The sequence below is a fragment of the Arachis stenosperma genome, chromosome 10 (assembly GCF_014773155.1).
Source record: "Arachis stenosperma cultivar V10309 chromosome 10, arast.V10309.gnm1.PFL2, whole genome shotgun sequence".
NCBI classification, from domain to species: domain Eukaryota; kingdom Viridiplantae; phylum Streptophyta; class Magnoliopsida; order Fabales; family Fabaceae; genus Arachis; species Arachis stenosperma.
In genome coordinates this window covers 33,283,542-33,311,107 of record NC_080386.1, presented here as the reverse complement: position 1 = coordinate 33,311,107, position 27,566 = coordinate 33,283,542, and the positions used below count along the sequence as shown (strand labels likewise).

General features: G+C 32.7%; 2 protein-coding genes across 8 annotated transcripts; both read right to left on the bottom strand.

Annotated features, from left to right (window-relative positions):
• Positions 1–4,590: 4,590 nt before the first annotated feature.
• LOC130956959 (uncharacterized) lies at positions 4,591–5,732 on the bottom strand. The gene is made up of 3 exons (XM_057883882.1): positions 5,729–5,732; positions 5,648–5,658; positions 4,591–5,523 (listed from the first exon to the last, which is right to left on the bottom strand). Exons 1-3 carry the CDS (start codon positions 5,730–5,732, stop codon positions 4,591–4,593), a joined length of 948 nt encoding a protein of 315 aa, XP_057739865.1.
• Positions 5,733–9,480: 3,748 nt separating this feature from the next.
• On the bottom strand, positions 9,481–19,519 carry LOC130958180 (pentatricopeptide repeat-containing protein At2g22070-like). 7 transcript variants are annotated; one of them, XM_057885141.1, is made up of 6 exons: positions 18,983–19,519; positions 17,503–18,027; positions 10,787–14,181; positions 10,186–10,411; positions 9,984–10,045; positions 9,485–9,864 (listed from the first exon to the last, which is right to left on the bottom strand). In XM_057885141.1, exon 3 carries the CDS (start codon positions 13,258–13,260, stop codon positions 11,179–11,181), a length of 2,082 nt encoding a protein of 693 aa, XP_057741124.1. In that variant the 5' UTR covers positions 13,261–14,181; positions 17,503–18,027; positions 18,983–19,519; the 3' UTR covers positions 9,485–9,864; positions 9,984–10,045; positions 10,186–10,411; positions 10,787–11,178. The 7 variants fall into 7 exon arrangements, with proteins under 7 accessions (XP_057741122.1, XP_057741125.1, XP_057741127.1 ...); XM_057885143.1 differs by lacking the exon at positions 17,503–18,027 and having other exon boundaries at positions 10,787–13,395; positions 13,962–14,181; XM_057885145.1 differs by lacking the exon at positions 17,503–18,027 and having other exon boundaries at positions 10,787–13,395; positions 13,975–14,181.
• Between the last annotated feature and the right edge of the window lie 8,047 nt (positions 19,520–27,566).

The following is a 27,566-nucleotide window of genomic DNA, read 5'->3' as shown; positions in this document are numbered from 1 at the left end:
ATAATAAATTGTATGATATTTAAATAATTAACTAAATCAATTAGTTGATATAATTAATTTATTATAATAAATTTAATTTAATGAGTTAAAAGAAATAAATTGAAAAACACCATGAGAAACATGCCACGACAGTTTTATCATTAAGTGCAGAAATTTAATTTTTATACAATAGAATAAATATTTACAGATTATTATATTAATCACAGACTAAAAAAAACACACTATCTAGACAAAACAAACGCATCAATAGTAAAATATAACCTAAAAAATCATTAAATTCAAAAAGAACATGTGATGAATTACGATAAATCTATATATGAGAAGTAAAAGTAAAATAAATAATTAAAAATAATGTAAAAATAGCAATTAAAAAAATAAAAGAAGATAGAAAAGATAATGTGCGGAGTAGATAAAAAATGTGTTGCAATAGAAGATTAATATCTACTTCTACTTAATATACTAAAATTGGATTTTCCCCCAGCTAATAAAGGTGACGTGTCGATCCCTCGTGACTCCATTTTCCCTCCAAAATGAATGTATTTTTCTCTATTCTAAATTGTTTTATAAAAAATATCTTTATTATAATTATATTACAATATGTAATTATACTAATTTAGGAACATATCTTTATTATAATTATATCAAATCAATATTTAATGCATTATTAAACTACTTATCAATTATCAATTAAAAATATTTTTAATAATAATAATAATAATAATAATAATAATAATAATAATAATAATAATAATAATAATAATAATAATAATAATAATGATATGATAATGGCACCGATCTTGGTAATCATGATAAGAATATTTGATTCTAATCATAAAATATGGTCAAATCTTATGATATTAATATCGCACATTGATTTTAAATATTTTTAGTCATTTTTATTATATTAATTTTAAAAATATTAATATAATTCTAATTCTTATTCATTATCTAATAATAATAATAATAATAATTAAAATAAAAATAATAATAATAATAACTCGTATATAATTATTATTATTATTATTATAATGATATGATAATATTCAAGTATAATTAAGTGACAATAATAATTCAAATTATTGCATATGAAGTCACGTGAATTATTGTTATAATTGATATAATTGCTATATATATACTCTCAATCTTATGGATTATATCAATTTAACTATATCAATTATATTCAAATTATTAGTCAATCATTTTAATGAAAATTCTTGCTATAATTAGGTTATTCTTATGTTATTATCTTGTATTAATTGTTGTAATTAAATCAATAGAAATATTTGTTTAGTATGTATGTTATCTATATTAATTATATGTCAATATTTTTAAAAATAAATTAAAAAAAGAGATATATAAATACATATAATATTATTGCTATATAAAAAATAGATATAAATATATATAGAATGTATTATAAAAAAAATAAAGCCTATATATAGGAATAATGAAAAACTCAAGTAATTATTTATTGGTTTTTATGGTTTTTATTACGCTTAATGAAAATTGAGCGATCTAAAAAGTAAATAAGGAGGTGACATGCATGCGTATATTAATATAGGAAGATTATATATTTAGAAGCATTTTTCTATTATATCACATATTTACTCACAACCTTAAAATCTTTAAAAATATACAATTATATTATCATTCAAAACACAAATTCTTCCTTTATTTTCATTAAATATTTAATTATAATTCAGTTAGATAAGTGTTTTAATAAAAGGATAGACTATTACTATTATTATTATTAAAATAAAAAAATATTATTATAAAATAATTAATTTAATAATATATTAAATATTGATTTGATATAATTATAATAAAAATATTTTTCTAAAATAATATAATCATACATTATTTATGAGCTAATTATAATACAATTAAAGATATTATTATAACATAATATCTACTTACTGTATTTCTTTTACATTTTGTATATATCATCAAAAGATTTATGCTTCATTATTTTTTCTAGTTAAAATCTGTTTTTATCGGCAAGGACATTGTGTGTGTATATTAGGTAAGCAATTTGCTATATATGTTTAGGTAGAGATTTTTTTCGAATATAATGTAAATACAAATAAAGATATAAAGATGATATATATCTCCAAAGAGAAAAATAAACTTAAATATATCTGACATGAAAAATTTTATATTAAAATTAATTAAAAATAGCATATCTACAAAAAATACTCATAATATATAAATTAAGGCAATAATTTAAAATTTTCTAATACTAATTTAATCAAATACTAATATTAAAATCAAATTACTTAAACAATATTGAATCTATTCTAGTCTTTAGTCACGTATAGAATAGAGTCATTCTCGTAACGATAACTACCTAAAATAACATTGTAAGTTTGAACATCTAGAATTCGTGCAAATTCAGACCATCCTCTTGTAAAATAAGCTTCACCATCTGCTATCCATGCAATGCGGCAAGGTATAGAATTGCCACATCGAGAAACCAAACTAACCCTTATTCCCTCTCAATGGCATTGCATGCATACAAAAGAAAGCCGGTCATTTCTGAAAAAAATCACAACATGTCATAAAATTATCCTAATAACAAAAAGTTTAAAATAAAAAAATTTAAATATATTACAATTGCATATTCGAGTTTATCACGAATTTAGCAAAACTGAACTTAAACGGAGGGAATTCAATCTCATTATGTGCTCCACTTCGAAGATTTTCGAGCAGACGTAAAAAGCATGGAGGGGATGGAACTTGAACTTGGCCTAGAAAGTTCCATGGAAATAGTTCCTCAATACAAAATCGAGCTCCTACCAAAAAAGCTAACTTAACAACATTCCATTAGGTTGGTCATAATAGGTGAGTAGATCCAACCATCCTTCAGTAAAGTAGAGATTATTGCCCCTTCTTTAAATACTTACATCCATGTAGTTGGAACCTAAATCAGTGAAGACAACTCGATGAGGTATTTCATGGATGTGATGCATTGTAAACGATTGTGGCAAAAGACAATCAAACTGAAACATTAGACGATAAGAATAACTTAGAGTAATAATAATTAATAAATTATCAAAAGAATAATATAATAGAATGAGTACATGAAAAATATTATAAAAAATTATAAATTGTACCTTAAAATGATCAATTTCGATAAAAAAATGAAGAATACATTCTTATTCTATGAAGTAGTAAAAAAAATATAAAATTATGAGTTGACTCTCAAATTTAGATTCATGTACCATAGAAAAACACTATATATAGACTTTAGTAAAACAAAAATAAATATGTAAATTACTTATTATTAAAGTAACTTTTTATTATATACAATAATTACACATAAAAATGATATACGTGAATAATTTCATCATATCACGGGTAACAAATGTATTATTATTATTATTATTACTATTATTGTTATGAATATTATTATTAAAATGATTAAAAATATTTTTAATTGATAATCGATAAGTAGTTTAATAATGTATTAAATATTGATTTGATATAATTATAATGAAGATATGTTCCTAAATTAGTATAATTATATATTATCCATTAAATATTAATTATAATATAATTATAATAAAGATATTTTTTATAAAATAATTTAGAATTAAAAAAATTTTATTCATTTTGGAGGAAAAACGGAGTCGCGAGGGATCGACACGTCATCTTTATTAGCCGGGGGAAAATCCAGTTTTAGTATATTACAAGTTTAATCACCTGTACCATGCACGTGATAAGATTGAAATTATAATTTTATGTTGTTATGTTAAATTTCATTTTAATTATAATAATTTAATTAATAAAAAATAACTTGTATGCGTTATTTTTCTTTTCTTAATATAGTATTAATTGTATTAACTATAAAATAGTTATTTAATCTATTTTTTTCAATAAATCAGGCATATATACTCAATATGACCATAAATAATCTAGTAATACTTAAATCTACCAACAAAGTTTTATATGTTGGTTTACTGTGAAGTAAGAAAATATCAAAAATCAGCTCAAAATGAAGAACAAATTAATAGAGAACCCTAATGCAGAAAGTTTTGTAGTAAACAATAAATAATTTAAACCTACTGAATAATAATTCAATGCTATCCTTTGATACCTGCAAAATATATACATGAAATAACACTATATCAATGTTTATATATAAAATTATATGATTAACGTAATTATAAAATTGTTTGTCAAGAGAATAAAATTATACGAATTTTAATGATAATTTTAATATTCTCAAACTATTAATGTATAATAAGAATTCATCTATTAGTTCCTAGAATTTCTAAATTTTTTTAAGTGATAGTAATAAATTTTAATAAATAAATAGATTTAGTAAGACATTTTGTTATTACCTTTTTATTATAGGCTCTCAAAAACTTCTCTATATATCACATTCATCATGCAGTTATTTTCCAAGTGTCTATGATCTTGCAACAGCACTCGCAGACCATCTTTACTCGTTACCTTTGATAACGCAACATACAATTGACCATGAGTGAAAACTGGCCTTGGAAGGTAAATTCTAACTTTCGATAGAGTTTGTCCCTAGGACTTATTTATTGTCATTGCAAATGACATGATAATTGGGAATTGTCTTCTTTAAAACCTGACCGGCAATGTTTCATTATTTGGAATTAGATTCAGTCTTGGGATAAGATCAACACTTCCAGCTTTGTTACCAGTTAAAGTCTTGCATTCTATCACATGATTTTCCTTTCTTCTAACTTGTATCCTCGTTCCATTGCACAAACCATTAGTTTGGTCTATATTCCGCAGCAACATAACAGGAGCGCCAACCTTCAGAACCAACTTGTGTGGTGGTAGACCTGAACAATTTATTCCATTTAGAATCTCCGGCGAGAAAGCATCTAACTCAAATTCCATATTTCTCTCTTCAGCACACACAGAGTCTGAACTTAAGTAGACTCTTTCTTGTCCAGGTAACTCTGTAGTCATCTTGTTGTTGACATCAGTGACACAATCCAAAGTTGGTGCAAGAATTGCTCTATCCTTGAAATAATTTTCAACGGATAAATTGGATAACATATTTGGATACACGAAATCAATGAGGTCATCCAAAGCTGTCTCAGAGTTCTTAATCAAAATGTCAGATGGTATATGAACGATCGATTCACCATCTGTTGTATCACCAGCCAAACCATCACTAATTTTGAGTAGCCATTCTGCAAAATTTCTGAGTTCTTGTATGTTGTTGTTTTCACCTAGTGACAATCTCATATTTTTTGTAAGCTTTAAAACCTTACAGTTATGCCACAAATATGAAGAATTAATATAAGACTGAATTATATCTTGCCTTGAGCCTCTGGGAATCACAGGTAAAATTTGTCTAAAATCTCCTCCGAGAACAACAACTTTACCTCCAAATGGCAAATGAGCATTATACGAATATGAGCACCTTAAGATGTCTTTGAGGCATTTGTCTAAAGCTTCGTAACAATACTTACTTATCGTTGGAGCTTCATCCCATGTGATTAATTTGGCCTTGGATATTAACCTTGCAAGAGGACTTCCCTGTTTAATGCTACACAAAGAATCCTCATTTATGACCAAAGGAATTTTAAACCTTGAATGTGCAGTTCTTCCATTAGGCAACAAAAGTGCAGCAATCCCACTCAAGCAACATTTAAAACTATACCTCCTTTAGACCTAATTGAGCATGATATAGTTGACCATAAGAATGTTTTTCCACAACTACCGTATAAGAAGAAAAGTTCACCCATATTACCGCTAACAACACCAATTATTTGATCGTATGCAAATTTCTGCTCATTAGTTAGCCTTTCTAAATACCCACTTAGTTCATTCACAAGAGCATTAACGTCAAAATAATTGAAACAATTGACTATTACGACTTATATATATATATATATATATATATATATATGCACACACACTAATTACAAACGATATGAATTTTTAATGGAAATACTTATACTAATAGAAAAAAATCATATAAATAAAAATTATTTAATTTCAATTTCAATTTCATATAACAAAACAGTGGTTTTTAAAAATTATGGAATCTTTTTTTGACATATGTATTATGCCATACGTATAAATTATACGGGTTATTATATAAATTCATATATATGCATAACAAAACAGTTTAATATTATATATTTTCTACATTAATTATATGTCAATATTTTAAAAAAAGAGATAAAAAAGAGATATATAAATATGTATAATATTATTGCTATATATGAAGCAGTTTTATATTGCTTTAATTATAGAGACTTACTATAATTATATAAATTTAATTTGAGGAAATAATTTTCCTTGCCATAAATAATATACTAAAACTGTTAGTATATTATCTTCTTTATGGTTTTATTGAATTTATCAATGATTTTTCCATGTAAATCGTTATTACCCAGTTTTTAATAATTACTTAATATACAAAATTTGAAATTGAAAATTGTTATTACTAATTCAATTAACTAGTTAATTGAGTAATAATTGTCAAATTATTAAGGTGCAAAATTATTGATTTACTCAATTGATTTTCATATATTATTTATATTTCAAGTAATAATTTGAAATTATATTATTTACCCAGTTAATAATACTATTATTAAAAATTATTTTTTGCATTAATTTTTAAATCAATTATTAAATAATTATTTTTGTTAAGATAATTGTTTATAAATTATTTCAAATTATATTTTGTTAAGATATAATTATTTAGATTATTACTCATGACATGGGTATAATTTCATTTTATACCAATTAATCAATTATAATTATATGACACAGGTGTAATTTCAATTTTATCTACGGATTATTTTCCGTAATAATATACAACATATTATTTACCGTGATAATTTGATTTGATTGATTTCTAATTATTTACGTACGTAAATGATTAAAATATATAACATAAATATCGTAATTATTATAATTCTATGATATAATTATAATTAACATATTTTATAATAATTAAATATTGATTTGATATAATTATAATGAAAATACTTTTTCAAAATAATATAATCTACTATTATTCATCCACTAATTATTTGACAATAAACCTTAATATGATTTTTTACATCTCCACTATGAGAAATAACTACTTAGATATACCAAATAATATGTAACATATTACTACTTGTATAAGTTAAGGCACAAAGACATGATTTAATTAAGGTGATTAAAACTTTCACCAAACAGAATATGACCTCAATCGAATAAAAAATGGTACTCGATTTTGCATTAATTAGCTAGTCGAAGAAATAACATACTCATTTATTATTCATGTTTCATTATATTTTTTAAATAATATATAGAAAACATATATCTTGTGTATAAAAATGTGACTATTAGTAATTTTATTAATAAACCTTTTTTTAAACTATTACTAATTTCAATTTTAATAGAAAATCTGAGGAAATAATTTCGATTGCCATAAATAATATACTAAAACTGTTAGTATATTATCTTCTATATGGTTAATTGAATTTATCAATGATTTTTCCGTATAAATCGTTATTACCCAGTTTTTAATAACTACTTAATATACAAAATTTGAAATTGGAAATTGTTATTACTAATTCAATTAACTGGTTAATTGAGTAATAATTGTCAAATTATTAAGATGCAAAATCATTGATTTACTCAATAGATTTTCATATATTATTTATATTTCAAGTAATAATTTGAAATTATATTATTTACCCAGTTAATAATACTATTATTAATAATTATTTTTTGCATTGATTTTTAAATCAATTATTAAATAATTATTTTTGTTAAGATAATTGTTTATAAATTATTTCAAATTATATTTTGTTAAGATATAATTATTTAGATTATTACTCGTGACACGGGTATAATTTTATTTTATACCAATTAATCAATTATAATTATATGACACGGGTGTAATTTCAATTTTATCCACCGATTATTGGCAAATAAATTTTATTCCAATTATAAATAAAATCTGTTTTTATTGGCAAATAAATTATCTTTAGGTCAACGATTTAATATATGTGTAGGTTCAATTTTTTGTCAAATATAATGAAAATACAAATAAAGAAATAAAGGATAAAAATAAACTTAATAATATCTTACACTACTTCATTTTATTAAATTATTTAAAAATAGCACATCCACAAAAAATAATCGTAAAAATTGAGGCAATAATTTAAAATTCTATAATTATAATTTAATCAAATACTAATAATAAAACCAAATTACCTAAACAATATTGAACCTATTCTAGTCCTTAGTCACGTATAGTATAGAATCATTCTTGTAACGACAACCAACTGAAATAACATCGTAAGTTTCAATATTTAGAATTCGTGCAAAATCAGACCATCCTCTTGTTAGATAAGCTTCATCATCCGCTATCCATGCAATGCGGCAAGGTATAGAATTACCACACCGAAAAACCAAACTAACTCTTATTCCCCTCAATGGCATTGCATGCATGCAAAAGAAAGCTGGTAATTTCTGAAAAAAAATCAAAATATGTTAAAAAATTATTCTAATAATGAACAGCTTAAACTAAGAAAATTTAAATATATTACCAATCGTTGAAATTGCATATCTTAATTTGTCACGAATTTAGCAAAACTGAACACTTACATCCTTCGGTAAAGTAGAGACTATTGCCTCTTCTTTGAACGCTTACATCCATGTAGTTGGAACCCGAATTAGTGAAGACAACTCGATGAGGTATTTCATGGATGTGATGCATTGTAAATGATTGTGGCAAAAAACAATCGAACTGGAACATTAGACGATAAGAATAACTTAAAGTAACAACAAATAAAAAATTATCAAAAGAATAATATAATAGAATAAGTATATAAAAAATATTATAAAAAATTATAAATTGTACCTTAAAATGATCAACTTCAATAAAAAACGAAGAATACATTCTTATTCTATGAAGTAGTAAAAAAAACACTAAATATAAAATTATGAATTGACTCTCAAATTTAGATTCATGTACCACAGAAAAACACTATATATAGACTTTAGTAAAACAAAAATAAATATGTAAATTATTTATTATTAAAGTAATTTTTTAATAATGCATTAAATTTTGATTTGATACAATTATAATGAAGATATGTCTCTAAATTAATATAATTATATATTATTCATTAAATATTAATTACAATATAATTATATTAAAGATATTTTTTATAAAATAATTTAAAAAAATTATTTGATATACGTGAATCGGATAACAAAGATTTTTTATTATTATTATTACTATTATTGATATTATTATTATCATTAAAATTATTAAAAATATTTTTAATTGATAATTGATAAAGTAGTTTAATAGTGTATTAAATATTGATTTGATATAATTATAATGAAGATATGTTGCCAAATTAGTATTATTATATATTATTAGTTTAGTATTAATTATAATATAATTACAATAAAATAATTTAGAATAGAAAAAAAATTATTCATTTTGGAGGAAAAACAGAGGCATAAGAGATCGACACGTCACCTTTAGTAGTTGGGGAAAAACCCAATTTTAGTATATTAAGTAGAAGTAGATATTTAGTAGTAGTATTATTATAAACACTGCACTAAAATTGCATTGAAAAATGAGGACCCTGATACTACAAATACAGCAAAAAATTACAAGACAGAAAAAGCGAGGGGTATGAGGGGAAAAAAAGGTTTATGCACATATGGTGAATTCCAAAGGTACACTAACAATGGTATCCGGAAAATCATCTCTTTGTCCTTCAAGAGAGTAATATGCAAGAACATGATCTGGATCACTGGATGCTTCATGCTTCATTACTAGAAGGAATCAACTCAACAGCCAAAAGACTGCATCTGGAAGAAGAGACACCGTGACCTTGCACCCAAAAGTACCTAAGAGAAGCCAGGATAGGAACATTTCAGCAATGGCTAGGGCGCGCTCGGTAAAAGAGAAACTTTAATTAAAGAAGCATTGTTATAAGTTAAGCTCCGATCCAAAGGAACATACTAACATAATATTAGAGCTAATAGAATGTGTTGATCATTTATTTCTTCACTACGCGAATTCTGTGCCCTGTAGTTTCATTAAGGGTACTAGTTAGTATAGGCCATGTAACTATGAGTGGCTAATATGGCATTTAATTATATAACAATATGATAGAATATGAGGTTTGAGTTTCAGAATTGAAACTGATGCATTAGTGTATTACTTACCCAACATTGGAACCATCTCGTAGTTAATCACACCCATTGCAGGAGTTAAATGCCTGAAACACTTAGTGGGGGAGATCAAGTATCTAGATTTGTCAGTGAATTAAGGCATTGGTACTGCAGATGAAATTTGAGGAGTTAAGGTTCAACAATGCTCAGGTCATCGGGTGTTGCATCTTCATCTCTGATAAAGTTATCGACAAATTATCCTTTCATTTTTCCGTTACCACTGCAAGAGGCAAAGGAAGTATTCCCATTTAGAACATGTTAGTAATTTACTTCAAGTATCTCTCCAATGTAACAAAGTACAGAATGTTACCCTCTTGGCATATTCTGCAAAAATTTGACACCGTAAAGGATGTTACAGGAAACCAATAACCTAACGGCTCATACATGAATAACAATATTCTCATAAATTGCATGACGTATGGTCACTATCAACTATAAAATATGAAAAATAATGAAGAATAAAGTTCTATATCAAATTATCAATAATGTCTAGCAGCAACTGTAATTGAGCTACCAAGAAAGAAAAAAGAAGCAAAATTAACTTGATCTTTCACGCTATGCTTTTGGTGTATCCATGAACATAATTCAAATTTACCTTAAGAGGCAAGCAATTAACACTGCCACAAGATTGAGTTACATGTAGACATAGTACATGTCACAAAGAACCTCTAGTCTGAATCGAGCAGGCTCTACATGTCACAAAGATCTCTAGTCTGGATCAAGCAAGTTATGGGGATTTGATAGTTTTCTTGACTCTCTTTCTTCAAGGTCCATTCTTGATAATGGATTCAAAGAATATACTTGCTTCCTAGTTCAACACATTGTGTCATCCCAAGAAATTTTCTAAAGGCATTCCCGTGCTATACAGCTGCTCCAATCTATTGAGTCCACGTTTACATATAGATTTAATTTTCCCTTCTATTGCCAGCACCATTCCTTTTCAAAACAATTAAAAATGCACAGGATATCATTATCTGGATTAAAACTTTACCAATGGTCCTTGCAAGAGCACTTTCCACTAGAGAAATGGTGAAATTTGTTTGAATCTCTCAAAATGATTGTCCTTCCAATATGGAAGGATGCAAATTTCATAAACACATGGCAGTCATCACAGACACGTATATTTTTTATGATCCTGATAGGTGCAATTCCATTCGGCTTTCTAATTAAAGCAAAAGCAAGAGCAAGTTTCTCACTGTGGTATGAGATGGATTTAAATTTTTCTTCCTGTTCCACATTATGCAGAACAATGTTTGTATCTGGATTATACCCAATTCGTTGCAATATTGAAATCAATCTGTTCAATTCATCATAGATTTTCTCCACGGCTGGATGAGTACGATCTTCTGAAACAAATTTGTGGACTTCACTCTCAACCTCAACCAAACTATAAGCAGCAAACTTTTTTGCATTGTTTCTATTCATGAGAGATCGTACATCACCTACTTTTTCCCATCTCCCGCAAGCAGCGTATAAGTTGGAAAGCATGATATAAGGTCCTGCATTACGTGGATCCAACTTGAAGAGATGACCAGCTGCCAATTCTGCATTCTTGATGTCACCCTTCTTTGCACAAATAGAGAGTAGGGTGGACCAAATCAGGTAATCTGGTTCATGAGGCATGCATTTGATCAAATCCACAGCTTTATCAACACTACTAGAGCGACCAATGAGAGTGACCATACATGCATAGTGATCCAATGTTGGTGTCATCCCATGTTCACTTATTGAATTAAAATATTCCTGTCCTTTTGCGACCATGTCAGCACTGATACAAGCAGATAATACCCCCACAAAACTAATGCTATCAGGTTTGATATTTTCCTGAAGCATCGTTTCATAAAGAGCCAGTGCTTCATGTGGTTGACCATTTTGGGCATAACCATGGATCATAGAATTCCAAGTAATCACATTTCGAATAGGCATTGTCCAAAAAATGCTCCAAGCATCCAAAGTAACTCCACACTTGCAATACATATCAACAAGAGCACTTGACACAAGCATGCTATGATCAACACCCATTACTATTACTTTTCCATGGACAACCTGACCATGACACAAAGAAGCTAGCTTGGCACAGGAGCTGACCACACTTGAAATGGTGTAACTGTCAGGTCTAACGTCTCCACGCAGCATGTCGCCAAACAACATCAATGCATCCTCTTCTCTTCCATTCTGTGCACAACCAACTATCATTGTTGTCCAACAAATCTCATCCTTTCTAGGTATTTCACTGAACATCCTCCTTGCATCATCCACATGTCCACACTGAAAGTAAGCATTGATAACAATTGATGCTGTAACTTGGTCAGGTTTCAAACCCAATAACTTCATCTTATTAAACAATCGAATGCACTCATCATGATACCCCAATTTGACATATCCAGAGATCATAAGATTCCAGGAAACAACATTCTTATGTGTCATTCGATCAAAGAACCACCGTGCCCTGTGAATATCACCACACTTCGCATAGACACCAGTGATAGCATTCCATACAAAAGTGTTATCCCCACAACCACTAATAACAACTCTCCCGTGAATCTGCTTACCAAGCTTCAAATCCAAGAGCTTAGAACATGCTTGCAATGCATTCACATAGGAGTACTGGGTGGGCTGAAACCCATCTTCTTGCATCCTCACTAAAATCTTCAATGCCTTGCCTGAATGCCCATTAGTTGCAAAACAAGCAATCAAGGTGTTATAAGAAACGGAATCACGAGAAGGCATTTGATCAAAGACAGTGCACAAATCCTCAACCAAACCCAACTTAGCATAAGCAGAAAGCAAGGCATTCCAAGAATAAACATCTCTGTGGGTCATATTATCAAACAGGTCTTGTGCATAGGAGAGTTTGCCGCATTTGGCATACAAATGGAGGAGCTGGTTGTGGATGAAGGAGTCTTTGGGTTGGAAAAGGTGAAGTTGCATGTGAGACTGCAATCTCTTGGCTTGAACAAAGTCATTTGCTCGAACGCAATGAAGGACATGGCGTGTATAGGAATCAGAAGTAGCAAGGCCGCGAGAATACAAAAAATCAATGGCTTGCCTAAGATTTTGTTTAGCCATTGAAGAAGAAAGTGCAATGCCCAACCTTTCAAAAATGCGACTAGCTTCAAGATGTTGATGTCATTTTGAGGGGTGACTCCTTGAATGGCTTCCAAGTGGCATGCTCCTATTGCTCCTGCATCAATGCCCTTCTTGCTGAAAAGTTTGAAAAAAGATCCAAAATGAATTCAAAGAGCAGTAGGTGCAATGATATCTGTCATGCTCAAAATTAACATGCTCTGACTTTTGTTTGGACATATATGTGGCTCTGACTTTTGTTTGGACATATACGTGGCATGTTATGTTCTCCAATCAAATACATGGCTGCCAATTGGCAATGAAAGCTATAGCATCTTAATAGGTTGCAATGCAGCAGCATCGGTTCATGTTGAAGGTACGTACAGTATTTTACAATGAATCAAGTGTTTGATGCTGGCTTTATACTGCTGTTTATAAAAGACTAATAAAAAAATGGCTTCAATGTTTACTTTTATAGAAAGTAGTTCACACCTATGGTTGCATTACATTATAATTATATTACCTGCCACTTGCCAACATATCTCACCAACAAAACAAACCAACTTCAAAATTTGAAAACTTGAAACTAATAATTTATATGTTCATAATCATTATACTGACATGACTTAATTACTCAACAACTTTTAACTTTTAAAAACAAAATCAAACATGTATGTTTGCTTTAGGGGAAAAAATGGCTTCACCCCCTTCATTTACTCTATCTCATTCTCCTTCATTGTGAACCCAAGGCCAGCTCCATTGGCTGCTACATCTTAGCTTCAGACTTGGCAGTTGGCAACCTCCACAAGTACGTCGAAAGGAGCCCATTGCCACCAAATGGCTCATTGGCTCAGCATCATCACTGGCTTTGAGGAGAGGAGGGAAAAGATGATGTAGAAACGCGAAAGCTGGCCATCTGCTTACCTGTGTTTCAAAACAGAACCCCATTGAATGTTATGAACGTAAAGATTATCTCATATCTCTCTATCTATCCATATCCACATAAGGATTATCTATCTACCTTCGATCTTCTTTCTTTCTATCTAATATGTATCTATCTATCTAATTATCTATGTAAGGTAATGTTTACTTTCGCTGAAGGAAGAACAATTGGAGATAAAGTGTATGGCATCACGAAATGGTAGCCTAATTCCTTGCAATTCTTCACCGATAGACTACACAACCAACAATAAAAGTAAGCCTCACTTGGACTCTAATTTATTACAATTTTTATATTTATAGTATGTACATTTTTCAGTTCAAAAAAAGGTGTTATACTTTAAGCCCTTTTGGTTCAGTTATTTATTCATAACAGTATAATGTTATGATCCTTTCAACTCCAAATTTATTTGTGGCATAGACAGTATTTTACTTTTCTATTTCATTTTAAATATAATACTCAAGTAAACTGTATATCCACCAAAACAAAAATGTCTTCAACAAGTTCTAAGATGAGATGCATGAAAGAAACTAAATTGTGTAAGATAATAAATAACATAAAGAATAGGACATCTGTGAACTCAACATTATTAAAGCAAGGAGAGTAATCCATCAACTAGAAAATAAAATAACAAAATGACAAAATTTAATTTTTATTAAATTTTAATATTGTATCATTTGAATAAGTTTTTTTTTTAATTAAAGTTTAACAAAAATAGATCCATATCGCACACTCTTTAAGAATTGTTTTCATTTTATACGTACAAATTATAAACATTTCAATTTTCCAAGAAGAAATAACTAGCCAAAAAAGTATGTAAAGAAGAAGGGTGTTCATGGAATATAGAGGAATTTTATGACAATTACTAGAAAGAAACAAAAGCAATATTGCATGAAGTATAGGAAGGGGCATCAAAAAACCCTCCCCTTCCCTGCGACAGTTAAGGGGGGCCCTACATCCAAGGATTGTTAAAAAATTAAAGAAAAAATCGAAAAAAAGGAAAATATTAAAAAAAGATAATCCTCAAGGTAATATATGTTCTTTAATATTAAATGTAATCTTGCTGATTAAATTGTATTAAGAATCAGGGTAATATATGTTCTCTTTATCAATTATAACAACATTAGTACTGGTCTTTTTTTAAAGAACCAACTTAAAAAAGAAAATATAACAATTAAAATAAAGATATTAAAATGAGTCAAGGAAAAACCAAAATCCTATGAATTGCTGCAAGTTCTTCTTTAATATCTACATTGCATATACAAAACACACCTACACACATACATATGTCACAAGAGGCACAAGTTAGTTGTTTACACAGCAGCTCACTAATTTTGTAATTCAAATTCAACAATGGCACAAGAGGCGCACACACTAAGCCATTTTGTTTAATCATCCTTAACTCTGTTTGAAAACAACAAACACAAGTAATAGTGCTTCTTCAGCAACAACACCCACAATCATCTCATCATCATCATCAATCACCAAAACTAATTAGCACCCTCAACAACATTCTTGCTATAATAATGGTTCCAATCTTCTTCATCAGCATTCCTTTGTCTTCAATTACCACACTCCATGTTCAGAAGACACACACAAATTGAATAAGATCACAGAAGACTTGCCGGACGGAAGAGCGGCGAATGGCGAAGAGGCTGACGGATAAGCTGCGACTAAGACCGGCCAAGATGATGCTGCAGCGGCGATGATGAAGACCGGCCAAGATCTTGCTGGAGGCGGCGACGGAGACCGGACTAGAGGCGGCGACGAGAGAAAGCGACGACGATTCTGCCTCAGCCCTCGGACACAGGAAGACGACCATTTTGCGGCGAGACTGTGAGAGTGAGAGACGGTGGCGGTAAGAGGGGAGGATTGTGGCGATGGAGGGGAGGAGGGTGGCAGACGGCGGTGAGAGTAGAGCCGGAGAGGTGCGAATTTCTGAAATTGTGAGAGGATTTGAATTTTGGAACTGGAGAGAGTACAGGCTTGGTGAGCTTCTCTATCTTTTTTAGAGTTGTCTTTCTCAAGGTTCTGAAAACCAAACCAGTCATCGAACCGCTTTAATCACTGGTTCACTGGATTAGTGATCCAATCGGTCTAACCGTGGTCCAACCGAAAAAATCGTTTTATATTAAAATAATAAATAAATTATAAATAAACACTTTAAAACATAATTATAATCTAATATAAACTTTAAAATATCTTCTAAATTTAAAAACTACATGAAATGTTATCAACCACAATCTTAAGATCTTTAGATAGTACAAACTTAAATATTTTAATGAACTGAAGCTTTTGCTTTCAAAGTTTGCTATAAGAGAAACCAAAATTCTTTCTTCATCCTATAAATGTTTGCTTTGATGACATTAATCAATAAAGCAATTACATCCAAAAAATATCAAACCATTTCCAACTCTGGTTTAAATTTGTCCAAGCAACAAAGAAAAAGAATGAAGGTTTCATCACCAAAAAAAAAAAAGAATGAAGGTTCCTCGAAGTAGCAGCTGTAGAATCCACATCATTTAACACAAACTAGAAGTTCAGAAATCTCGTTCTTCCTTAGCTGCAGGCTCAAAGCTATCGCCACCTAAATCTAACCTGCCACCTAACATATCACAAATTTCTAATCAAGAGGAGACTCAAACTTGCAGGCTCACAGTAAAATTGTATTCACTTGAGGAGACTCGAAACAAATCAGAAAAGCAAAAGGATTTCACAATAACCCAAAGCTAAACTTGACATTTTAATGCTCCTTCGTGTTACTTGATAAATCATCAAAACAGCCACAATCCAAGCACATGTAAATCATAAAACTTGACCCTACACTTGTCTACTTTGCCATTGAACAGAGCTGGAAACACAAAACAAAGTTACAGGTAAATTCTAGTTTCTAACCCTGCCAACCCAAATTTCAGCACCTCTAAATTCTATTAAAAGCTCAGTTACTAACATGCAAGGTCAATTATTAGAGCGTGATCCTCAAAATCTTAGTAAAACAACACATAATTTCGATTCAGCGACATTAAACCAAGATAATTCATATTCATCAGCATCACGCCATAATTCATCTTTACTGACTGAGGTATTATTATCAGCATCACATTGACACACAAAACAGCAGCATAGAAGAACCAAAGCTAATCAATAATCACAACACATTCAATAATCAATAATCAGTAAATTAAAATAATAAAATCACAACACACACAAAAACAGCAGCATAGCAGAACCAAACAGAGAAATAAATTTAACACATCAGAAATTACCAAAACACACAAAGAAATTAAAAGAAGAAAGCTACAAACCCTAAGATGGAAGACGTGGCGTGACTGAGTGTCGCGGACGACAAGGACCGCGGCGAGTAGGACGGCTGAGAAATAGACAGCGGCGCAGCTGAGAAGCGAATGACGGCTTGACCGAGAGGAGGAGGAAACGGCGGCGCTTGCGATGATTCTTCCTCTATGTGAGCGCGACGGCGGCGCAAGAGAGCACCTTCGAAGCTAGAAGCCTTGAACAGAGCACGAAAGAGGGAGAACCAAGACAAGGAGCACCTTCGAACGGGCTTCGTACGGGACAGTGGCTGCGGTGGAACAGAGCTAGCGCCGGCGGGACCGTGGCTGCGCCGAAGGGAGGGACTGAGCTCGCCGGCGTTGAGAGGAACGGCTAGTTTGAGGGTGATGGGAGGGACGAGGGAGGGTGTGCTGCTGCGCCGATGGAGAGTTGGGGTGAGTTAGGGTGTGTGGGGGGGGGGGGGGGGGGGGTTTACTGAATGCTAAACGGCGCGTTTTTAGGCAAAGCAAAAAAACCGGCCGGGTCCCGGTTTGGTACGACTGGCCGGTTACCCAACAATACACAAAAAGAATTGATTCAGTCAGCCTTCCTTCATTGAATTCAACAATCAATCATAAGTAAGGAATATGGATTCAAACAATTAAGCATCACTGAATCAAACAATGAAGATCAAACTGAAAAAGGAACTCAGCAGCAATAAGATCTTAAATTCAGAATTTGGTCAAGATCATCACTGCATAAGCAATCCAACACTTGTGCCTTCCAAATAACAGCCATCAGAAAAAAAAAACAAAGCAGTAGTAAACAACTATGCAGCAGCATCAGACAAGCCATATTAGCACAAAAGTAAATCAATGAAACAGCAACATAGCATCAATAACAATTTGAACCAAACCAACAGCATCAAGCAGCATTCTTTCTTTGAACAATGAACAAAAGTAATGGCCTAAAAGAAGCACAACAATCTACTAGCAACAGCAGCATTCTTTTTGTTGGACAATTAACAGAAAAATAATGGCCTAAAAACACAGCACCAAACAGCAACAAGGAACAAAGATAATGGACTCAGTCGGTATTTGTTCCATTGAATTCAACTTGCAAATACCATTCCAAGACAATAACCATTCCACTTGCAAGCAGCATGAATTCAAGAAATTACTCATAACTAAATCCATAACAGCCCTCAGCAGCAATCAAATTGAATTCATAACAGCCCTCAGCAAGAATCAAGCAACAAAAAAAATTATGCAGCATCAAGAAACCAATTGAGTACAAAGGCAAGGCATCACCAGCAACAACCAACCCAATTTCAGATAGAAAATTAACCATTCCGAACAGCAGTGAACAAAAACAAACCTAAATCCACTATCCACGCCAGATTCTCTAACCACCTAATCAACTAAGCATGCATAAACTAACTAAACTAAAGTAAACGAAATTAACTAGCAGTAAAATAATGAATGAAACAGAACTTGACGAAAGAAAATGGAGAACCTGGGAACAAGAATTTGAACAGAGGAAGGGAAGGGGAAGGTTGATGACGATGAGTGAATGGCCGGAACAAACACAGCCGGCCTGGTGGCGCAGTGGCGCAGTGGCACAGTGACAGCGGTGGAGAGGAAGCGAAATGAGAACAAGGGACGAGCCCTGTCCTTGTTGTCGCAGGCAGAGGAAGAGCGATAATGGGGCAAGGAGGGTTTATGAGGCTCGTGGGGGTGAGAAAGGGGTGGTGGTTGCGGCGGCGTGGGCGGTGATTCGCGAAGGTGAGGCGTCGAGAGGGTGAAGACGAGAGGAAGCAGGGGTGGGTCCTGGGCTCGGGTTCGGCGAGGAGGGGTGGCGCTGCGGCTGAGGTGGCGCGGAGGAGCAGAGACAGATGAAGAAGAGAAGGGGAAGAAGAAAGAAAGAAAGAGAAGGAGAGGGGTCAGGGGGCGAGGGGTAGTTGACGACGGTGGTGGGTGGTCGGCGGCGGGTTCAGAGGATGATGGCGGGATTGTGACGGAAAAGAGAAGGGCTACGGTGAGGAGAGGGAAGGGAGCAGAGAAAAGAGGGGGGTTCGCACCGAAGGGGGGGGGGGGGGGGGTGTTGTTTCAGTGCTTGTGAGTACGCACCACCTTCATGCGTGCGCATACGGAAGGGCAAATGGGCTATTGTGCATATGCACACATGCTATGCGAACGCTGTGAACAGAGGGCGTGTTTGAGAGTGTACGCACATATCACAGAATAATTTTTTTTTTTAAAAACAGAATTTAACTCAACATTCTAATATGCATATACACAAGAAATTAACAAAAATATGCAACTATATACATTAACTTTAAAATTAATCCAAAATTTATTTTTCAAATCAAAATCATGGACTATTCAAAGTACTTTTAATATGTACAAACAAAAATTTATCCAAATTCAACTATCCAAAAATTAATTAAAAAAATTTAAACATATAACTCAAGTCAAAAAGGCAATTTAAACAAAGATTACTAATTAAAAATAATTCACATATGCATTTTAAAACAAAAATTTATTAAAGTAAGCTAACAACAAAGAGATATATTTACAAATAAAAACAAGCAACCAATCAAAAACAAATTATTCACATATTCACATATTAACAATAGCCAATAATGTAACACCATTATAATTTTCGATAACGGTGCCAAATACTTGATGATGGCCAAAAGTGGATTAGGAATTTTTCTCAAATCAAAATTGGCATTGTAAGTATAGTTCCAAATCCACAATCAACCAACATCAAAGTTTAAAATAAAGATGTCACAATCAACACAAAATATCCGGGAGTTTTAAATTCGAGGTTGTTCTCCTTAGGAATTGCAATAAAGTGTTCAATTATTGGCTATGAGATCAAGGGGGTTAAGATTGCAAGAAATTAATAAAGCATCCAAGGGAATTAAAACTCAAAGCAAGTAAATCAAAAATGGAATTTGTAACACCCTACCACACAGAGCTTTACACCTAGGATGTAAAACAGAGGTGGCAAGGCGCTACGACCTCTACAAATAAAAATTTAATATATAATATAGTGAAAAAGACTTATACTTAGGAGCCTTTGAAGGAAGGGATAAAGCAAAACCATTAAATTGAAAAGCGTAATGCTCACAAAGCGAGAAAGCAGACAGCGCAAGATAAAACAAGCTAAGGAGTTAATATACCAAGAGTTCCAAAACATGTAACAAAACTCAAGACTCGGTTTGCGAAGATAAACCTGCCTGAGCAAATAAGTGTATATACATATATAGATATATAGAAAAACCCAAAATATAGAGTTACAAAACCTAAGTCTCCAAAGTCACCTTTAAGAGGAATTAATACAGCATATATATAATAGGTGGAGGTAATAAGTATCTAAGTAAATACAAATGACCAACATAAACCCAAAAGATGAAGATCTTCTCAATATCAGAAGCTTACAGCATGCCTCAATGAGGAGTCTCACGTCCTACATCTGAAAACCACAAAATCCGCATGGGTGAAAACCGGAGGTTCTCCGCATGGGTGAGAACCGGAGGTTCTCAGCATGGTAACAATGCCCAAATATCTAACATATAATGTCCTGAGAAAGTCAAAGGCAATCCTAGAACTTCCAACAGATTATCAAAGCTTAAAACATAACTAAACCATAAGGATAAAACAGGCAACTAGCTAAGGATCTTCAGAACTGTCTCAAACTCCCCTTTCCAACTCCTGCAAACCTCCCAACCTCCACGGTAATAGAAATGTAAACACAAGTATATCAGGCAAGGAATGTACAAGTAGGAAGCAGATAAGTCAATTAGGCAATTAGCAAGTAATGATGCAATCAATTAGGCAATCCAGACAATTCACATATAATGCATATGATGCATGGCTGTTGATAAACCACTATTTTATGGTTTATCTTATGCTTAATTGAGTAGATTTTATCAATCTTTCATACACTTATTCATACTAATTGCATGAGTTTACGTTTTCCGTCTTGATTTTATGCTATGATTGAAAACATGCTTCTTTGGCCTTATATTTGCTAATATTAATTCTCTCTTATTACCATTAGATGCCGTGATATGTGTGTTAAGTGATTTCAGAGATTACAGGGCAGGAATGGCTCAGAGGATGGAAAGGAAGCATGCAAAAGTGGAAGGAATACAAGAAACTGAAGGAATTGCCAAAGCTATCAACCTGACCTCTTCGCACTCAAACGGTCATAACTTGAGCTACAGAGGTTCAAATGACGCGGTTTCAGTTGCGTTGGAAAGCCAAAATTCGGGGCTTCGATTTGATATATAATTTGCTATAGTGGACGTACATCTAGACAACGCGAACGCGTGCTTCACGTGGACGCGTCGCAGTGACGAAAACCAGCGTGGCAGATTTCATAACCAGCGAATTCTGGGCTGTTTTTGACCCAGTTCTTGGCCCAGAAAACACATATTAGAAGCTATATAGTAAGGAAATGTATCCATTCATCAAAAATCATTCATTCATACATAGTTTTAGGATTAGATGTAGTTTTTAGAGGGAGAGGTTCTCTCCTCTCTCTTAGGATTTAGGATTAGGATTAGGATTAGGATTTCAACTTCTTCATCACAGGTTCAATGTTCCTTTAATTTATTTTCTACTTTTATTTATTACTTTAGTTGATTATTTGATGTTGCCAATTTGGCTTATGGATTTCTATGTTCAATCTAACTTTCTATTTAATATAATTCGAGGTATTTCAGATTTATGATTGCTTTCCTTTATTTATATAGATAATTTAGATTTTCTACCTTTTGGCTCTGGTTGATTAATTGGTGACTCTTGAGTTATAAAACTCATTGTTGACTGAAAATTGGAATTCTTCAAGAATTAATTCGAGTTCCAATAACTCTAGCCTTTCCCAAGGAAAGACTAGGACCTGAGGAATCAAAATTAATTCATCCACTTGACTTACCTTCATAGTTAGAGGTTGACTTAGTGGGAGAAAAATCCAATTCTCATCACAATTGATAAGGATAACTAGGATAGGACTTCCAGTTCTCATACCTTGCCAGGAGCTTTATTAGTTATTATTTTGACGACTTGTTATTTTACATTACTTGTTCAACTCTTTTGAAAACCCCAAAATATATCTTTGCATAACCAATAATAAGAACACCTCCCTGCAATTCCTTGAGAAGACGACCCGAGGTTTAAATACTTCGGTTATCAATTTCAAAGGGGTTTGTTACTTGTGACAACCAACGTTTGTAAAAAAGGACTTTTGTTGGTTTAGAAGCTATACTTACAACGGGAATTTATTCTGAATTCTAGATCACGCAAAAGTTCTCTCTTCAAAATGGCGCCGTTGCCGGGGAATTGCAAACGTGTGCCTTATTATTGGTTATTGTAAATATTTTTTTCAAAAAAAAAATTCAGATTTTTATTTTAAAATTTTTATCTTATCTTATCTTATTTCAAAATCAAATTTCAAATTTCAAATCTTTTTCAAAAATCATATCTTTTTCAAAATCTTATCTTTTCTTTTCTTCAAAAATCAAATCTTTTTCAAAATCTTATCTTATCATTTTTCAAAAATCTTATCTTTTTTTTTAAATATTTTCTTTTTGTTAATTTTTGTTTTTATTTTCTCCTACTACTATGAACTCTCACCCCTTTGGCTATGAGTTTGGTTACAATTATGTTGCAGGAAGAGGAAAGTACAATGAGAACATGCATCAAGGATGGAACAAACAAAGATGGGAGGAGCCATAAGGATTTGATCAATCCTCTTGGCAACAACCACCTCCAATGGACTATCAACAACCATTCTGTGATGCATATCAAGACAATGGCTATGGTGAGCACTCTTTTGAATATCAACCACCACCACCATACGCCTATGAACCCCCTCCTCAACATAGCTTTGGACCACCATACTCACAAGCCCCTTTCCGCCATTCACCTCCATATGACCCTAACTCGTATCCACCATACCAACCACCTTATGAGCTATATGAACCATATATAGAACCACCCCAATTCCAACCCAATTACTCCCAAGAACCACCACCTCAATATTCACCATCTCCATATCCATCAATCCATGAGCACTATGATCCTACTTATGATAGGCGAGCGCAACAAGAATCAAAGGATCATCTCAAGGAAATAGTGAAAAAATTTCATGCAACCCTTCGCCAACTGGATCAAGCGATAAATCAATTATCTTCCCGACGTTTGGACATTCAAGGAACCCCCATGGCTTCATGTGGAGAATCTACTGAAGAACGTGGCATAAAAGGAGAAGTTAGAAACTCCAGTGGACACTGAGCAGCACGATTTTGTACTGGAACAATTGGAAGAAGCTACGCCTGCCATTGAAGAGGAAGAAGTGGTTGAAGACTTAGGAGATGCTGAACCTCCATGGGAAAGTCAAGTTATAGAGCCTCCTTCAAAGACGTTTGAAACTGATGTTGAAGAGGGTGTATAACCTCCAAGGCATTTCATGATTGAAGACTTTGAATGGGATAATCAAGAGATGGATTCGATCATTGATGAATTTTTATCTACATTTGAATCATCTCCCATTGGACTTGACATGGAGATGAAAGAAGAAGAAGAGATTGAATTGGAAGAAATCTACCAAGAGGAAGAGGTTGATATTGAAGAAGATTACAAAGAGGTGGAAGTTGTCAAAGAAGAGCACAAGGGAGTGGAGCTTGCAAGATCCTTAGAAACACCTCTCCCAAAGCCATTACCATCCAATACAACATTCACGTGGGTAAAATTCTCTTCCTTAACCTTTACTTTTCCACTTGAATATGGGCTTCTAGAGACGGATGGTCAACTTAGAGCTCTTTGTGGCATTAAGAGCAAGAAGAAGATGGTTAGTGGTTGGAGTTGTCCAGCAAGGTTCAACATGGTTGTATGCTCCAAGTTGAAATACAAGGTTTGGTGTGAAGCTCAATTGAATGGGTCTTGGAAGTTGTTTGGAAGCTGTAGTGAGAATTTCAATTGCGTGCCACCCAGATGGAATCATAATGATCTACACAAAGACGGGTGCAAAAGCAAGGTTTGGGACCTCGGAATTCATTCCAACAGTCATCACTTTTGGGGTCTTGTCACTTGCTTTAACTTGCTTGAAGGCTTTCTGCTCCTAGTTTGGGATCCTGGAGAATATTGGATTTGAAAACATTGGTGGAGATTCCTGGATGAATTCAAGCACAAGCCACCATAACAGGGAGCTCACCAAATGTCCAACTTAAGGACTTTAACTAAAAGTGCTAGGTGGGAGACAACCCACCATGGTATGATCGTTCTCTTCCCTCTCCGTAGTTTTCTTTTTCAATAACTCTTCTCAGTCCTAGTGCATATAGTTTGCATCTGCATTTGCATCTTGCATATTCAAAAAATAAGAGAAAGAGAGCACGCGACGCGACAGCGTCAATGACGCATCCGCGTCGTAGGTGCCTTATAAACGAGAAGAAAGGAACAGAGAGTCACGCAAAAGTGTGGTTGGAGGCGTGCCTTTGGCACAAATTAATCCACGCGACCGCGTGGATGACGCGATCGCGTCATTAACGAAATAGCCTCCCCACGCGTTCGCGTCACCCACGCGACCGCGTGGCCCTGTAAATCGACGTAAAAAGTGTGTATGGCCGAAAGTTGAGCTGGATCGTGGCTGGACTCGTGCTAGAAGCACAAGCCCTACCACGCGAAAGCGTGCCCCACGCATCCGCGCCGTTTTTCAGAAAAATGCCAACCACGCGATCGCGTCCCCTACGCGACCGCGTCACCCAGATTTTTGGCAAAATACATTTAAACAGAGAGTTGTGCGAATGCGAGGCTGCACTCGCGCCACTAGCACAAATCGAGTCACACGTCCGCGTGCCACACGCGTTCCCGTCACTTCTTCGAAGCGCTATCCACGCGATCGCGTTCCCCACGCGTCCGCGTCCCCTGCGCCGCACAGCCTATCCATCCTAGCGCCAACTATCTTATCTTTTCTTAATCTTTTTCTTTCCCCTTTCTTAAATCTTTCTTCTTCCTTCTTTACTTTCTTCTATTATCTCTATTCTTCATCTTATTCATTGTTTTTCTTCTTCTCTCTTTACTCCCTTCTTTCTCTTCTTCTCCCTTTCTTTTCTATATTTGTTGTTTTACATTGGTGTTACAATCTTTTTACTCATCTGTTGCATATCTCCTGCATTATTTTAGGTGCTTCTTAACTTGTTTGCTATTTAGTTGACATGCCATGTGCTTCTATTATTTTCTCACTTGCATGTTGTAGCTACCATGTAATTGAGACCCTCATTATTTGGCATTAACCCACCCAGACTTTATTTATATTCTTATTTTTATTTCTGGGTTACTTTTTCTTCTTTTTCCTCTTCTTTCAGGCTGGCCACCAAGAGGGAAAAAGAAAAGTTTCTAACTGGAACAGTAAACACGTCTACCACACAATCTTTAGAGAAAAAGCATCAGTTGAAGCCACCCGTCCACTTGCACATCTTTGCATGCACCGAGGATGGTGCAACCTTTAAGTGTAGGAAGGTCAATACCGATTTTTGCAGGTTAGTTATTCTCTGACTCAACACCAATGTTTAAACTTCTCTGTAGTTAGTTCTTGCATTTGCATGTTTGATTTCATTATAATTCGATTTTGTGCATATTTTACCACCACTTGGTTGAAGTAATATATTTCTTTTCAAGACTTTATTTTATAATATTTCACTAATTTAAAAAAATTTAAAATTTTCTATGTGTTAAATTTGTTTGAAGTTGTATTTGGAACATGGTTTTTGAGCTAAAGAATACACAACCTGTGAGATTTTGAGCTTAATTGCATGGTTACACTATTTAAACCATGAATTTTATTCTTGTGTGTTTCCTTCTCTATGATTGTAATATTTACTTTGTTTCAGTCTATATGTCCAATATAGAATGTAGATACATACCTGCATGTGATTGAGGCCATTATTTGAATTTTTGCTCACTTATCCCAAATAAGCCTACCTTTTAGATCACCCTTGTTAGTCCCATTGAGCCTTTTAATCCCCTTCTGTTCTATAACCACATTACTAGCCTTAAGCAGAAAAATAAATTAAAAATCCCAAGTTGAATCCTTGGTTAGTTTAAGATAGAAATTGTGTATCAACTAAGTGTGGAGAAATTTATGGGAACATGGAATGATAGGAAAAAGGTATTAAAGTGAATAAATTATTTGAAATTTGGGAGCATACTCATGTGAAATTAAAATAATTAAAACACCATGTGCATTGATATATTATTCTTATATTTCAAAAAAAGGATTGAAAAAAAAAGAAAAAAATTATTAAGTAATTAAATAAGGGGGACAAAAATTACCCCAGTACAAAAATTAAAGAATCAATGCACATGGGATAAAATAAAAAATAAAATTGGTGCATGAGTATGTAACACACAAGTGGAAAATTGGGCAGCTAGTCAAGATTTCTAGATTATATAGAGTATGTATATGTTAGGTGGCATCTTAGACTAATCAAGGGTTCAATTATTAGCTCACTTAGCCATATATATATACCCTTACCTTTACCTTAGCCCCATTACAACCTTGAAAAAGACCTCATGATGTTTGTATGTATACATTAAATATTTGTTGATTGGTTAGATGAAGAACAAAGTTTAGAAAGCATGATTAGAGAAGAATAGAGCGATTGACCCTAGACACTTGAGAGTTAGAGTGATATACACTACCAATAAGGGTTCAATGCTTGATTCTATGTTCCCTGCTTTCATCAGCTATCTTCTTACAAGTTTACTTATTTTTTATTGTATAATTTGAATTAGTGGAATTTGATTCATGTTTGTCTTGAATAGCTTATTTACTTTTAACCAAGTGGGTAGAAACATTTTGCATGTTGTTGCATTCACATAGATAGGTTGCATTGCATACTCTCTATCATTCCTTTTCACTCCTTTATAGCTTCTCTTGAGCTTAGCATGAGGACATGCTAATGTTTAAGTGTGGGGAGGTTGATAAACCACTATTTTATGGTTTATCTTGTGCTTAATTGAGTGGATTTTATCAATCTTTCATACACTTATTCATACTAATTGCATGAGTTTACGTTTTCCGTCCT